Source organism: Salmo trutta, chromosome 11 (genome assembly GCF_901001165.1).
Source record: "Salmo trutta chromosome 11, fSalTru1.1, whole genome shotgun sequence".
NCBI lineage: Eukaryota > Metazoa > Chordata > Actinopteri > Salmoniformes > Salmonidae > Salmo > Salmo trutta.
Genome location: NC_042967.1, coordinates 8151729 through 8167637, shown reverse-complemented (window position 1 = coordinate 8167637; position 15909 = coordinate 8151729). Strand labels below are relative to the sequence as shown.

The following is a 15909-nucleotide window of genomic DNA, read 5'->3' as shown; positions in this document are numbered from 1 at the left end:
ACATCACCTCAATAAGTTAAATATTCAATTGTCCTTGTTCTAGCCTAGGTTTACTGTCTCTAAAAATAGTTATTTACACAACAAGCCTGTTTCAAATGGTAAATTAACAAAGGATTAATGAGGGGTATGTGGTTAATTACCCTCTTAGCCCAAGACACTTAACATAACTACAGTGCATTCGGAAAGTATTCAGACCCTTTGCATTTTTCCACATTTTGTTACATTACAGCTTTATTCTAAAATCTATTAAATTGTTTCCCCCCAATCTACACAACATACCCCATAATGTAGAAATGTTTGCACATTTATAACAAATAAAAACTGAAATATTACATTTACATAAGTATTCAGACCATTTACTCAGTACTTTGTTGAAGCCCCTTTGGCAGCGATTACAGCCTCAAGTCTTCTTGGGTATGACACGCCAAGCTTGGCACACCTGTATTTGGGGAGTTTCCCCCATTTCTTTTCTGCAGATCCGCTCAAGCTCTGTCATGTTGGATGGGGAGCGTCGCTGCACAGCTATATTCTGGTCTCTCCAAAGATATTAGATCGGTTTCAAGTCCGGACTCTGGCTGGGCCACTCAAGGATATGCAAAGACTTGTCCCGATGCCACTCTTGCGTTGTCTTGGCTGTGTGCTTAGGGTTGTTGTCCTGTTGGAAGGAGAACCTTCGCCCCAGTCTGAGGTCCTGAGCGCTCTGGAGCAGGTTTTCATCAAGGATCTCTCTGTACTTTGCTCCGTTCATCTTTCCCTCGATCCTGACTAGTCTCCCAGTCCCTGCTGCTGAATAACATCCCCACAGCATGATGCTGCCACCACCATACTTCACTGTAGGGTTGGTGCCAGGTTTCCTCCAGACGTGACTCTTGGCATTCAGGCCAAAGAGTTAAATTTTGGTTTCATCATACCAGAGAATCGTGGTCTGAGTTAGGTGCCCTTTTAGGTGACCTTTGGCAAACTCCAAGCGGGCTGTCATGTGCCTTTTACTGAGGAGTGGCTTCTGTCTGGCCACTCTACCATAAAGGCCTGATTAGTGGAATGTTATAGAGATGGTTGTCCTTCTGGAAGGTTGTCCCATCTCCACAGCTCTGTCAGAGTGACCATTGGGTTTTTTAGTCACCTCCCTGACCGAGGCCCTTCTCCCCCGATTGCTCAGGTTTGGCCAGGTGGCCGGCCCTAGTTAGTCTTGTTGATTCCAAACTTCTCCCATTTAAGAATGATGGAGGCCACTGTGTTTTCGGGGACCTTCAATGCTGCAGAAATGTTTTGGTACCCTTCCCCAGATATGGGCCTCGACACAACCCTGTCTCGGAGCTCTACGGACAATTCCTTCGACCTCATGGCTCCTTCGACCTTATATAGACAGGTGTGTGTGCCTTTCAAAATCATGTCCAATCAGTTGAATTTACTACAGGTGGACTCCAATCAAGTTGTAGAAACATCTCAAGCATGATCAATGGAAACAGGATGCACCTGAGCTGAATTTTCGAGTCTCATAGTAAAGGGTCAAAATACTTATGTAAAATTGTACTGTTTTTTTATTTTTAATACATTAGCAAAAATGTCTAAACAGTTTTTGCTTTGCCATTATGGGGTATTGTGTGTAGATTGAGGGGAAAATGCATTTAATCCATTTTAGAATGTTGTAACGTAACAAAATGTGGAAAATGTCAAGGGGATACTTTCCGAATGCATTGTATGTCAGCTACAGAATGGTTCCGAGATGTCCTTTGTGTAAATCTCATGATTTCTCCCCATTGTGGACACTCCTATGTCTGATAAGGCTACTCAGGAAGGAGAAGCTCCTGTAACATACTTTGCACTTGAAGGGCCTCTCCTTGGTGTGAACTGTCTGGTGCTTCTTCACATAGTTTGCCTCAGTAAAGCGCTTCCCACACGTGGGGCAGGCGTATGGCTTGTCTGCGTCCGTCTTAACACTCGGCCTCCCACGTTGTGACCCAATGACACCACAGGTGGCAGATGCAGGAGCCACCACCCTCAGGTGGTTAGTCTTTGAGCTCCTTCCTTGAAATCTAGACGTTTGGGTGTTGTTGGCATTGTGTGCTGTGTTATAGGCTAGGTACGTCTTGTGCACGCCCATCCTGAACCTGTCTGTATTGATGGGGTAACCCTGAAGTAGCTGAGGAAGGCTAGACTCAGGTCCAGGCACAGGCCTTCCATGAACCCAGTCGCAAGGCATTTGACGAGACCCTGAAGAAGAAGACAGACTTCCTGTTAGAACACCCCCAGGGGGTTCACCCACCACTGTCTGTGAAGACTGAAGCCCAGGGTGACCTGCTCTGTTCATCATGGATACTGTGGTGTTTGTATCATAGGAACAGGATGGTCTCTCTCTATCAGCTCCATCCCTGCACTGATACTGTGAAAAGAAGGGTCTGGGCTGCAGACTGGATCCCTGACTAGAGCCTCTGTCACTCTGATGTCCACCAGGACTGAGGTTGTTCAGTCCACCTGTCCACTGGTTGTGTTCTGTGTGGTGGTGTCTCTGTCCCTCGTGGTTCGTTCCTGGTTGTGATTCGGGAAGGAAGAGCGACGGCTCCTGATCCAGGGTTCTGATCTGGGGCCAGGGTTTGTGACCAGCTGCTTCAGAGGTCCAGTCTCTCCCGCCATCAACATTGGATATCAGCAGGTCCTCATGGACTGCAGACTGTAAACACAAATAGAAGTTTTTATAATCAACTCTGCTGTACACACCAAAACATGACATTATAAAATGTTCTCCACAGTCAAGCCCATCTGTAACACTGATACAAATGTATTATAAAAAAGGTCCATATGTGTTGACTCAAGAATTAAGTATAACGTTTGTTTGAATGAGAAGGGAAACTCAGTCCCTGCAATGATACAAAAATAACCAAGTCAGTTTTGTATTTCACTTCAACAAAGTGGTCATACACTCAACTTTGAAGTACAGTACTTTTATTGCACAAAACGATACATGACCAGTAGAATATATTTCCTCTTTACTTTTTCTGTAAATCTGGTTTACTCATTTTGAAAAAAATGTATTGTAGAATACTTTGGAAAGGTTCAACATCACACAAAGCTTCACTACTTTATGTCAAGTAAACATGTATCACCAGTATCATCCTATAGGGACAAAGTTTGTCACTCTTCATCAGTGAAGCATTTTTAAAGACACCATCACCATATCATCCACTCTGCCTCATCATACGATACATCCAAACCCAATAGAATTAACTACAAACTAACTAGTACAACATTACATGTCACTATACACTGGTTGTGTGCATTTTCTGTTGGTGTATCCTGAGGTAGCTCTTCTCTGAAAACCTCTTCCCACAGTGAGTACAGGTGAACGGCCTCTCGCCCGTGTGGACCTTCAGATGCCTCTTCAGCTGGTGCTGGTGGGAGAACCTCTGCTCACACTGGAGACAGCTGTAGGGTTTCTCCCCTGTATGGACCCTCTGGTGTCTCTTCAGGTGACCAGCCTGGGCAAAGCGCATATCACACTGGGTACAGCTGAATGGTTTCTCCCCTGTGTGCATCCTCTGGTGGATCTCCACCTGTTTGGGGAAACTGAAGGCTTTCCCACAGAATGAACATGGGAAGCGCTTCTCTTTGCCACCAGATCTGATGATAGAGTTACTACTACTGTCATTTGTCAATGGGCTTGTGTAGCCATTTAGTGTTGAGGCACTGGCATTGTCTGAGGTCTGGTTTAACATAAGGAGAGTGTGAGGAGGACGAAGGTCAGGGATTGTCTGTGTTGTCACAGGGTCCATGTTCCAGTTGATAGATCCTATAGAAGGCAGGCTGAAGGCAGCACCTGTTAGGGGGTTAACCTGAGGTGCCATCCGTCTCTCTGAATGACAACTATAGGAGCAGGAAGGAGCATCGCTAGCCGAGTCTGTGTCTGTTCTCTTCCGCCGCATTTGGAAATCTGTCTGTCCCCGCAGACCAAATCTACGCCTCGCCCTGTTCTCAGCAAATCTGTTGTCATGGAGACTAAGATCGGTTGTTGGTTTGTGTTCGACTGTCTGTTTCTGGTTGTAGTAAACAGTGTTGTTCCCCAGCCCAGAGTTGAAGACGCTGTCCCATCCACTGACCTCCACTATGTCGCCTTTGGTCCTGCCCTGCTCAATGACGTTGTCCCCTGGGCCCTTGGCTGCACCCGTCTCGGTCTGGGAATCCAAGATGGCTTCCCAGTCTCCTCTATTAGCCTCCAGCCAACCACCTGCAGGAAGAGGATACAAAATAGACATTAATACATGGCAGAAAACTCTACATATGGAGTTTTTTGGAGTCAATTACCTGGTCAAGTTCATACATTGTGTATTTCGTATGTAAACATCAATTGTATTGATTTAGTTTTATGAATTAAGAAAATAAATAAATAATAATAGCCAGGTGCATCGCTATTTCTATTGAAGGTCTATTACTGTATGTAGGCTATATGTATTACTCTTCCCATTGAAGATCTATTACTGTACGTAGGCTGTATGTATTTCTCCCTTACCTTGCTCCCCCATCTTTAGTCCACTCAGCAGATCAATGCTCTCTGGTTCATCTTCTATTGTCTCCACTTTGACCAGCAGCAGATCAGGCTTCCCATCCTCCATGTCTACTGACTGTAAGAGATACAGAGTGAGAGGATGTTGGATCAAGAAATCTGATATGAGCACCCTGCTATGGAGCATCTTCTGATTGGGCAATGAGGGATTGCTATGAGTACTATGCAAACATGTTAGTTGATGTAATTCTATGTAGACGTGTTAGTTGATTTGATACTAGGCAAACGTGTTAGTTGATTTGATTACTTGACAGTCTTTAAGGGTTTGATAATTCAAGGGCATGGTCCCACACTTAAGACAAAATGTACCAAGACCTGGGCCCGTATTTACAAAGGGTCCCAGAGTAAAAGTGCTGATCGAGGACCAGGTCCTTACCTGTCTACATAGTCTTTTTCACATGATCTAAAAGGAAAAACTGATCCTAAATCAGCACTCATACTCTGAGAGGCTTTGTGGATACAGACCCTGACCTAATACCATTCAGACAGTAGTTCACAGTGGGCTCACCTCAGTGAGACTGTGTGTGGTCCTGTGATGCTCAGCTGGTTCCTCTGTGGGTTCAGGAGGAGGTGTAGTCTGGTTTTCCTCCTCAGTGTTCCCCAGACCCTCTTCACACCCCTCCTCCTTCACCAGCAGCACCTCTGGACCCTCTTCCTCCTTGAAAACACAGACGATACCGATTACACAGACATACACTCCCTCAGGTACGTACACACACAGGTAATAAACACACACTTTCAACATGGAGTGTTTACCCATCCCCACTACATGAGTCCTGTACTGTAGTTATAGAATGACTTCATTGTTGTTAAACCCATCATGGTGGACATAAATATGATGTGGGTAAAAACAAGTCAAAAGTCAGGGTGAGATCAGATGTGATGTATACTAAAAGGGAGTCTCAATTAAAGTCTTCGAATGAAAAATCCCATTTTGTATTTATGAAACAAACAAGTTTTAAATACACCATATGAAAACCACACATACGTCTCCATGAACTTGATACATTTTCCCATTAAAAGTGTCTTGGGGAAATTTTTTTGTAGTTGAATGGAAGTAATGAAATAGGCATACATAATATGTAACAGACTTTTTAGGCTTATATATCTACCATGTCTGGTTGCAATATTCTACCCAGGAATATTCAACACTGAAATCTGTTGCCCTTGTGGATCTTTTCTGCTGAAAAGATCTTTGTCTTTAATGCAGGATTTGATCGATATGTCAGAAGGTATCGAGTGGAATGGTTACTTTCTATGTTATACAGTGCCTTGCAAAGTATTCATCCCCCTTGGCGTTTTTCCTATTTTGTTGCATTACAACCTGCAATTTAAATAGATTTTTATTTGGATTTCATGTAATGGACATACACAAAATAGTCCAAAAAGTGAAGAAGAAAAAACTTGTTTAAAAAAATTTCAAAAAATAAATGGAAAAGTGGTGCGTGCATATGTATTCACCCCCTTTGCTACAAAGCCCCTAAACAAGATCTGGTGCAACCAATTACCTTCAGAAGTCACATAATTAGTTAAATATAGTCCACCTGTGTGCAATCTAAGTGTCACATGATCTCAGTATATATACACACCTATTCTGAAAGGCTCCAGAGTCTGCAACACCACCATGAAGACCAAGGAGCTCTCCAAACAGGTCAGGGACAAAGTTGTGGAGATGTACAGATCAGGGTTGGGTTATAAAAAAATATCTGAAACTTTGGACATCCCACTGAGTACCGTTAAATCCATTATTCAAAAATGGAAAGAATATGGAACCACAACAAACCTGCTAAGAGAGGGCCGCCCACCAAAACTCACAGACCAGGCAATGAGGGCATTAATCAGGGAGGCAACAAAGAGACCAAAGATAACCCTAAAGGAGCTGCAAAGCTCCACAGCGGAGATTGGAGTATCTGTCCATAGGACCACTTTAAGCCGTACATTCCACAGAGCTGGGATTAACGGGAGAGTGGCCAGAAAAAAAAGCATTGCTTAAAGAAAAAAATAAGCAAACACGTTTGGTGTTCGCCTAAAGGCATCTGGGAGACTCCCAAAACATATAGAAGGTACTCTGGTCAGATGAGACTAAAATGTAGCTTTTTGGCCATCAAGGAAAACCCTATGTCTGGCGCAAACCCAACACCTCTCATCACCCGGAGAACCCAATCCCCATCATCATGCTGTGGGGCTGTTTTTCATCAACAGGGACTGGGAAACTGGTCAGAATTGAAGGAATGATGGATGGCACTAAATACAGGTAAATTCTTGAGGGAAACCTGTTTCAGTCTTCCAGAGATTTGAGACTGGGACCGAGGTTCACCTTTCAGCAGGACAATCACCCTAAGCATACTGTTAAAGCAACACTCGAGCGGTTTAAGGCAAAACATTTAAATGTCTTGGAATGGCCTAGTCAAAGCCCAGACCTCAATCCAATTGAGAATCTGTGGTATGACTTAAAGATTGCTGTACACCAGCGGAACCCATCCAACTTGAAGGAACAAAAGTCCCAGTGGCAAAAGTCCCAGTGGCTAGATGTGCCAAGCTTATAGAGACATACCCCAAGAGACTTGCAGCTGTAATTGCTGCAAATGGTGGCTCTACAATGTATTGACTTTGGGGGGGTGAAAAGTTATGCACGCTGAAGTTAAGTTTTTTTGTCTTATTTCTTTTTTGCATCTTCAAAGTGGTAGGCATGTTGTGTAAATCTTATGATACAAAGCCCCCAAAAATCAAATTTAATTCCAGGTTGTAAGACACCAAAATAGGAAAAATGCCAAGGTGGGTGAATACTTTTGCAAGCCACTGTAGAGTGGAATGTTTTTTGTTGCTGGTGTATCCCGAGGTAGCTCTTCTCTGAGAAACTCTTCCCGCAGTGTGTAAAGGCGAACAGGCTTTCTCCCGTGTGGACCCTACGGTGCCTCTTCAGGCCACCAAACCGGACAAAGTGCATGTGACAATGGGTACAGCTGAAGGATTTCTCCCCTGTGTGGACCCTCTGGTGGATTTCTGGGGGCAGCTGAAGCCTTTGTTACAGAACATGCAGAGGAACCGCTTCTCTTTGCTGTTTCTCCCCCTCCTCGCGCCTTGGCCCTTTGAGTTCCATAACTGATCGAAAAGGATGCAGCCGTGTGAATCGGAAGGTGCCATCGACGTGGAAACTGGGTCACGATTCCTGGACGAGCATAAAGGGGAGTGGGTCGGGACATTTAGATTCGTCTTCCCCTAAGCTTCCCCTGTAATCTAAGAAATCTCTGCCCTGTGAGTGTCGATCTCCTAGGTGACTATCAGCATTCCATGTGGGAGGAACGTCGTCCTCCACTTTCACAGTCACCATCTACAACTACAACCTTTCTTATCTAGGCATCCTTCAGAGTACACACAACTACTGTACTGGTTGCAGTCCTCTCTAGACAGATCAGTCTGTGTCTCTAAACCCAAGGATATGCTGCCAGGGTCCATCTCTGTAGAGTAAGAACAAGACGGATCATCACCTCCAGCAGGGAATAAACATGTTGGTCCACCAGCAACCCAGATTTTTTACCAGCCAAAATATTTTTTGGCCACTAAAGTTACACCAACAAAACAACAAAAAAGCAGATGCTTTGTAATGTTTCTAAAATGTTGTGTGTTACTAGTAAGAAGTACGTAATATTGTACATTGAATAATAACATTTTATGTGACCTGAGTCTTTTAACCAAAATATCAGATGAGACAAACATTTTTACCTTCCCCTTTAAGGGCGGGAGGTTACTGTGGTAGCGCCTTTGAGATTGAGTCTGACTAGTAGAAGCGTTGTCTTCTCTTTTCTAGCAGTTGAAACTCAAACATAGAAAAACAACCTAGCTTGTGAACAAAACAATGTAAATAGCCAAGAAACACAAGGACAAAGTCTCACTTCAGTAGACTTTCGTTTCTAGTAAATTAAAACAACTTTTATGCAAGTGCGCAGCTCTTCACATGCGCACAGCCTCCAGCCAGGCAGTGTCGCAGCGCGAGATGGAATAGGCTATATAGGATTCGGAGTTCTTTGACTTTGTGCGATTCATTTACCAGCTTTGAAACAACGCGTCGGAAATACTTTGAAAACTATTTATTTTACTGTAAATGTGATCATACTTGACTATTTATATTCACAAATGCGAGTGAAAAGCTCGCACTGTGGAGCCCTGACCACCCGCCAACGTGGCTGGTGAAATAAACATCTTACCCACCAATGCCAAAATCTACCTGCATTTGGCAGGTGTTCATTTTAAGCCCTGACCGCCAGTATCTAATGCGTCACCATGAACTGCCCTCTGGCTCTGGTGAAATACCGGTAAATACTCTTGAGCAGTGAGCAGTAGGTAGAGGTCTTCACGTATCCACCTTTACCCGGGACCCAAGCAGGTTCGGATCCAGAATTCTAAATAATGTCATGGGTCTGACCTGATATGATTGTCACGTGTCTTGGGTATATGTAATTTTAACTGACTTATACAGAATGGGCCATACAAATCTGAACGCAACTGCTGCAGTAGAGAGACAAAAATGTGATCATTTATGATGCTGCTCTTGCTTTTCATGAGAGTGGAGCGTGTAGCTGGTTGTTGTTGGCCAATCATAAGTCATCAAGGCGGATGTAGGCTAGAGTCGTAGGGCCTCGCTACGTGTGACAAAAGTTAGGAGATATCTAATCAATGGAAGATGGAATTAAAATAACGGAACTAAATGTTAAAGGACAAGGATAAAGGACAACCAAGAGCCAACAGGTAGGCTGCTACTTAATATTCTGAATGGAGTTGTTATTTGTACCTGTAGGATGAAAAAGCACGCACTGCCGCCTCAATTAGCCTAGCTCGCTAACCAGCTTCTTCCAGTTTGATGCAGTCATGACAGATACTACATAATCATATTTAATGATAAATAACCTAGCTATGGCAGCTATTAGTCTACTATAGCGCGAGTCGGATTGGTTGGTTGCTGTCTCATCTCTTCCTCCCTCCTCCACTTGTCACTCGCTCACAGTACAGCCCCTCCCCCGCCTGCTAGAGTGGCACCTCTCTCATCCCTCCTCCCCTGCTTTATCAGCTCCCGTTAATAAAATAGCTTAAAACAAAAGGGGTCTGGATTTGACCAAGTCTATACGTAACGGGTCTAGTTGTTCTCAGGTCCGTTGAAAACGGGTCTACATATGTTTTTTTATGTATTTTTGCATATCGGGGCAGGGTGATAAAGCCCCAGTTCCATTTTGGAACAGGTCTAATTTTTGGGACCTGTGAAGACCTCTAGCAGTGAGGCAGCCCAGTGGCAACAGACCCAGTCTTTATGGTTCTGATCTGTGGTCAGATCCTGTGTGTAAGAGCCTGTGTGTTACAATTAAAGTCTCTGTGTCTCTCTGACTTGAGGACGGCATTGAGCGTTCCACTGACCTCCGTGATGCTGCGTTGGGGCCTGGCCTGTGGGGCGACGGCGGTGGGGAGGTCCTCCGTGGCTACAGGGGGCGCCACTCCAGCCGCTGCTCCAGTCTGGATGTCTCTGCTGTGTCTTGGGTCCTTTCCTTCAGTCCTTTCCTGCTTGACCCCAGGACCTGCAGCCTCTGCATCTCCAGACTGACACAAGATGAGGAGGTTATTACCGGTACATGAGATGAATTGGATAACAATGTCGTAGGGAAGTCTCACAAGCTCCCCTGTGGCAGATAAATGAAGATGTATATGTAAGCAAATGAATAGCTGAGGGAATCCTTTCTAAAATAAAACGGGCCACATTTGATCTACTGTAATTTTTATTGTTACGTTATGACACTAACCTCTATCACGATAACGTGCTGGGTTGAGGTTCCACTCCCCTCATCAACAGTGATTGGTTGGTCATCTCTCCATGTATTGTGTCCTGCTGGCTTCACAAAGCTCCTGTGGCCTCCAGTGAGATGTCCTTCACCTGAGAGAGTGATTGGGGGGAAAGTGGTGGTTAAGTGAGTTACTGTCAATGCGCAAGGCTATATTGTCCACTATTGACACTGTCTACAATTGGCAAGAATGGAAGGTAAGACTACTCATCAATTCTTGATATACTATTTATTGATTGACTATTTTCCATGCCTCACTATTTTAACTGAGTATGAAAATAGGAAAGTCAGTAAATCAAGGATCTGGTTAGAGAATGAGTGTCTTTGTGAAATAATTTGTTCTTAATTGACCTGACTGGTAAAATAAATGCTTTTACAAGATAGCTAAGTAATTAGGGGAAGTATGGCATACTATCCAAAAACCGACCAAGACCCAATTCTGGGTAACACATCTTAACATATGGGCAGAGGGGAGCCCCGCTCTCTACAAAATGTACCTCTTGCCGTTCCTCTGTATCGGTCGAGGATCTTGACACTACTGGGACGACTGGCGAGGACGCGCTCTCTAATTGTCCTATCTGCGCGGTCCCGTGCCACCTTCAGTTCCAATAGCTGTAGTTTCCTCCGCAATCCCCTGTTTTCTTTCTGGCTTTGTGTTATTTCCAAACGAAGCACTGCATAGTCGTCGTCTACGAGTTTACAGATCTCTGTCACTGCTGCATTCGCTAGCACCTCCATGATGGAGGCTATTTGAGTGTGAAAAACCATACAGTTAGCCATTGTTAGCTAACAGCTAGATAGCGTTACCTATTAGATAACTATCAACCAAGTCCTGTCTCCAACACGAATTAAAGAATATCTGAGGTAAGTATGTGATGTTGTGTAGTTAAATTATTCATAGTTTGAGTTCCAGTGTGTTAATAAGCGTCTAAATAACAATAAAAACGATAACGTGGAAATTGTTCTTGGTCACTGTTCACTTCCGCTCACAGTGACGCGCAGTTCGCGAACGGTTCGTTCTTCTTCTATGGTATAATGGCTGTCCACAAACAATCGTTAGCGGTGCATGCCGCTTCTTACTGTACGGGTGGCAAACTATACAACTATAAAATAAATCCAATGTAGGAAAGGGGGGAAAAACGACATCATCCACAAAAAAAAACATTCAAATTCCAGTCACATCGCCCAACTCGGAGGAACATCTGTCTCCCTCCAGCAGGTGGCGTTTTCGTTTCACCCACCAAGCAAGACGTTTTTGTATGGAGATCAATGAGGGTGTCGAATTTGGTCAACAAAAAATGTAAATTGGCTTATTTGCTACATTAGGTTAATTTCATCAAATATAATTTGTGTAATGCTTACGTTAAGTGTACTGATATAAGTAGGACACGTGACATCCTGGCAACTTTGAGAAAAAGCACTTTATTTCAGAGTTGTCTCAAGATTTCTTTGCATATTCATGGCATGAGGCTAATAGCATAGCATCTCTCTCTATATAATACAGGCGGTTGACGTCAACAACCCTCATCGAATATTCAAAAAAAGTATTTCAATAAGGATTTATCCACAAACACAAAAAGGATAGATGGGAGCTTGACAACCCGCCATGCCACTTTGAACAACGACTCCCACTGTAAGGGCGGAGAGACATGTATCTTGTCAGTATATCCATATTCTTTCCGTAGCTGAGCACTGGCGACTCAGTTTCTCTACTGCAAGAGCTCCTGCACCTCTTATATAATATTAGTTCATAAGTATTGTGGAACTCATGCACCTAAATATAAACAATACCGGCACCCAAAATGAGTTTAGGCACATATTTCTGTCCAAGTCAAGCACTGTTTGACAGGATTTGTGCTGTGCAGTATAAGATCATTGCAATAAATGCTACAAAGTCCACCTTTTTAACATGCAATATATCAGGACCTCTCGGTTGTCGGGGAACATTCACTGGTGTAGGCTCTATCAGGATCCCTCGGTTGTCGGGGAACATTCACTGGTGTAGGCTCTATCAGGATCCCTCAGTTGTCGGGGAACATTCACTGGTGTAGGCTCTATCAGGATCCCTCGGTTGTCGGGGAACATTCACTGGTGTAGGCTCTATCAGGATCCCTCAGTTGTCGGGGAACATTCACTGGTGTAGGCTCTATCAGGATCCCTCGGTTGTCGGGGAACATTCACTGGTGTAGGCACTACTACTATTGCTCCTTCGACTCTTCTCACCGCCTCCAGGTAGGACACACACTGGACAGACCTTACTCTTGCCACCGGTCTCCTTCACTCTAACAGGGCAATCCTGGAATTCAGGCCATGTTCGCCACAATTGCAGCGTCCAAACTCTGCTGGCATTCGATACTCTTCCCTTCTGCATTCATGGCACTGACGGGGTTTGTGCATTTAGGCTTTTACAGGGTCTCTCATATAGTTCACCTTTACATAAGGGAGAGACTTCATCAAAGAACAAAAGTGTGGATGAAATTAATTTCTTCACTTCATCTACCATACAGGTCAGTCAAAGTGCACCAACCACTCCTCTTACTTCCTCAGGTACTACATCTGCACGTACTTTATGCGCCACCCCAGAGATAATCCCATTGATAGGCCCTCTGCTTTGAAGATACATACACAAAACATTCCACTCATATCTTCTTGAGGTCCAAATCGTGCTGCTTCTGCTCCGCGGACACACAAAACATCTAAATAAGTCCACTTCTTGTGACCCTCACTGACGCCGCTTCACCCAACGCTTCCATGACATTTATCGAGACTTCAAAAGGATCTCCCAGGTTCCATTGGTCCAAAACCCTCACCGACTAAAAATGAGTCTTGGGAGGTTCCAATTTTCCACCTCAACTTTACTTTTCATTTCCTTTCTTTTTCTCCACTGTAACACACTCATTATCACTCTCCATGCACTCTTCCCCCACAGTTTCAAACAACTTTCTTCCTCCATCTCTAATACGGTGAATGATTCGTTCTTCTTGAACAACTCTTTTTACTGACTCGAGAGTCATGATTCATTTTTGATGACTAACCAGGTTTCCATCTAACATTTTTATGCGAGTAAAGTACATGTCGGATAAAAAAAAAAGAAGTAATGACAGGCTTGATGGAAACAGAACACTTTTCAAATGTCAATGAAACAAACTACGCTAGACAGCATTCACACCCTGGTGGGGACTGAAGAGAAGGGATTTATACTCTTCTTATTTGGTATTATGGCGGTCCGCAAACAAAAGTTATAGGTACATGCTGCCACCTACTGTATTGGCTATGTATCCGCCTACTATTCTTTAGTATGAATTCATGACATTGTGAGAAAAAAATTGCCCTACAAACTAACCCTACACCCACTAAAAACACATCATTATTCCACCACTTTGGCCCTATCTGATCCTGTAGCCTAGGAGGCCTGTAGCCTGGGAGGACAAGACACTATCGTTGAAAACACCTTAACTCTTCTGCAGTAAAACCTTGTACACCCAAGTACTTCTCTGCAGTTGCCACCACATCTATCCTCTGTGATTTCAGTTCCATTCCAGCGTTACAGTTGACAAACATGGGCATGAACACCAAAAAAAACGCATCTAGGAATCTCCCTCCTTTACACAGCTGCCACATGACCTTAAGCTTGACACCTAAAACACCGTAATGGGTTCGGGACAAAAGCTCTCACGGGATAACTAATACATTGTCTTTATCTGGTAAAGACTCTACATCAAAACTCAGTAGTACAGACAGTGTCTTCTGTTTCACAATGCTCTCCACCGGGTCTGCATCACACCAAACGGTGGGCGCCACAGACCCCGGGAATCTTCAACTTCAGTTGACCCTCAACACTTAACGCCATTCCAGTTATCACTCCTTTCACCGACACTTCACATAACTATAATATGTCAGCTAAAGAATGGTTCCCCAGATTGTGTACATCTCAAGCTACGCTGCTACGATTTCTCCACGTTGTGGACACTCCTGTGTCTGATCAGGCTAGTAAGGAATGAGAAGCTCTTGTAACACAGCTTACACTTGAAGGGTCTCTCCTTAGTGTGAAATTGGGCCTATTAGAGAGGCAATTATAAGTATTTTACGCATCCGAAAGGGAGCGCGGTTTATAATGTACAGTAGAATTTAAAAGATTAACAGAAAGCTGATCTTTTGCTTTTAAGTAGATATTAGACAAGGTTTTAGAATTATTTGCGGGCAGTGCTGCATATTTATCGTTGGGAAGAAGTAAATGCAAACTTATTTAATTCAAAATATCTGTTTACAGGTCCACAACAATTTGCAAGTTTTTCTCTTTCAGAAACTTTAAATACAGCAAATGTCACTGTAAATGTTTAAAATATTTTGCCAACACCTCCAGAGACATTTGATCAAGTTCACCATTGCTATTTCCTTTATAAACGGCCTTAGCCTAATTCCAATACTTAAAGTATACAGCAAATAAGGGCATTATTGTAACCATAAAAGGTCAATGATGGCCGTTTTTCAGGCAGAGTTTTAATGCTTGTTCACGTGCGCTCAGTTTCAAGACGGGTCTGATTTATAACGGGAAACATGCATATGTTCATAAATCTCTTTTTGTATGTTCGCTGTCTTTTCAGAAATGCGACACATATATTTTGTGTGAAATGTACCCAACAATTACAAATGAGGCCCTTGATATGGGGCCAAGGTTTGTGACCAGCTGCTTAAGAAAGAATTAAGTCAGTCAGCACAGAGTTACTTTTGTATTTCATTTCAACAATATCGTCATACACTCACAACTTGAGGTTTAGTACTTTTATTGCAAAAACGATACATTTGATAAGTACAGTCGTGGCCAAAACTTTTGAGAATGACACAAATATTAATTTCCACAAAATTTGCTGCTTCAGTGTCTTTAGATATTTTTGTCAGATGTTACTATGGAATACTGAAGTATAATTACAAGCATTTCATAAGTGTCAAAGGCTTTTATTGACAATTACATGAAGTTGATGCAAAGAGTCAATATTTGCAGCGTTGACCCTTCTTTTTCAAGACCTCTGCAATCCACCCTGGCATGCTGTCAATTAACTTCTGGGGCACATCCTGACTGATGGCAGCCCATTCTTGCATAATCAATGCTTGGAGTTTGTCAGAATTTGTGGGTTTTTGTTTGTCCACCCACCTCTTGAGGATTGACCACAAGTTCTCAATGGGATTAAGGTCTGGGGAGTTTCCTGGCCATGGACCCAAAATATCGATGTTTTGTTCCCCGAGCCACTTACTTATCACTTTCGCATTATGGCAAGTTGCTCCATTGTTCGTCACCAAACTGTTCCTGGATGGTTGGGAGAAGTTGCTCTCGGAGGATGTGTTGGTACCATTCTTTATTCATGGCTGTGCTCTTAGGCAAAATTGTGAGTGAGCCCACTCCCTTGGCTGAGAAGCAACCCCACACATGAATGGTCTCAGGATGCTTTACTGTTGGCATGACACAGGACTGATGGTAGCGCTCACCTTGTCTTCTCCGGACAAGCTTTTTTCCAGATGCCCCAAACA

General features: G+C 43.5%; 1 protein-coding gene across 1 annotated transcript; it reads right to left on the bottom strand.

The window, feature by feature from the left end:
• Positions 1 to 2926: 2926 nt before the first annotated feature.
• LOC115201842 (zinc finger and BTB domain-containing protein 47-like) lies at positions 2927 to 11186 on the bottom strand. The gene is made up of 6 exons (XM_029765705.1): positions 10881 to 11186; positions 10345 to 10475; positions 9965 to 10144; positions 5067 to 5216; positions 4505 to 4616; positions 2927 to 4222 (listed from the first exon to the last, which is right to left on the bottom strand). The coding sequence occupies exons 1-6, from the start codon at positions 11161 to 11163 to the stop codon at positions 3258 to 3260; spliced, it is 1821 nt and encodes a 606-aa protein (XP_029621565.1). The 5' UTR covers positions 11164 to 11186; the 3' UTR covers positions 2927 to 3257.
• Between the last annotated feature and the right edge of the window lie 4723 nt (positions 11187 to 15909).

Excerpts from the sequence above, each read along its gene's own strand:
- LOC115201842 (XM_029765705.1), bottom strand. The coding sequence starts at position 11,163 with ATGGCTAACTGTATGGTTTTTCACACTCAAATAGCCTCCATCATGGAG. Across the intron at positions 10,476-10,880 it reads ATACAGAGGAACGGCAAGAG|GTGAAGGACATCTCACTGGA; the intron begins GTACATTTTGTA and ends TCACTCTCTCAG. Across the intron at positions 10,145-10,344 it reads AGCACGTTATCGTGATAGAG|TCTGGAGATGCAGAGGCTGC; the intron begins GTTAGTGTCATA and ends ATCTTGTGTCAG.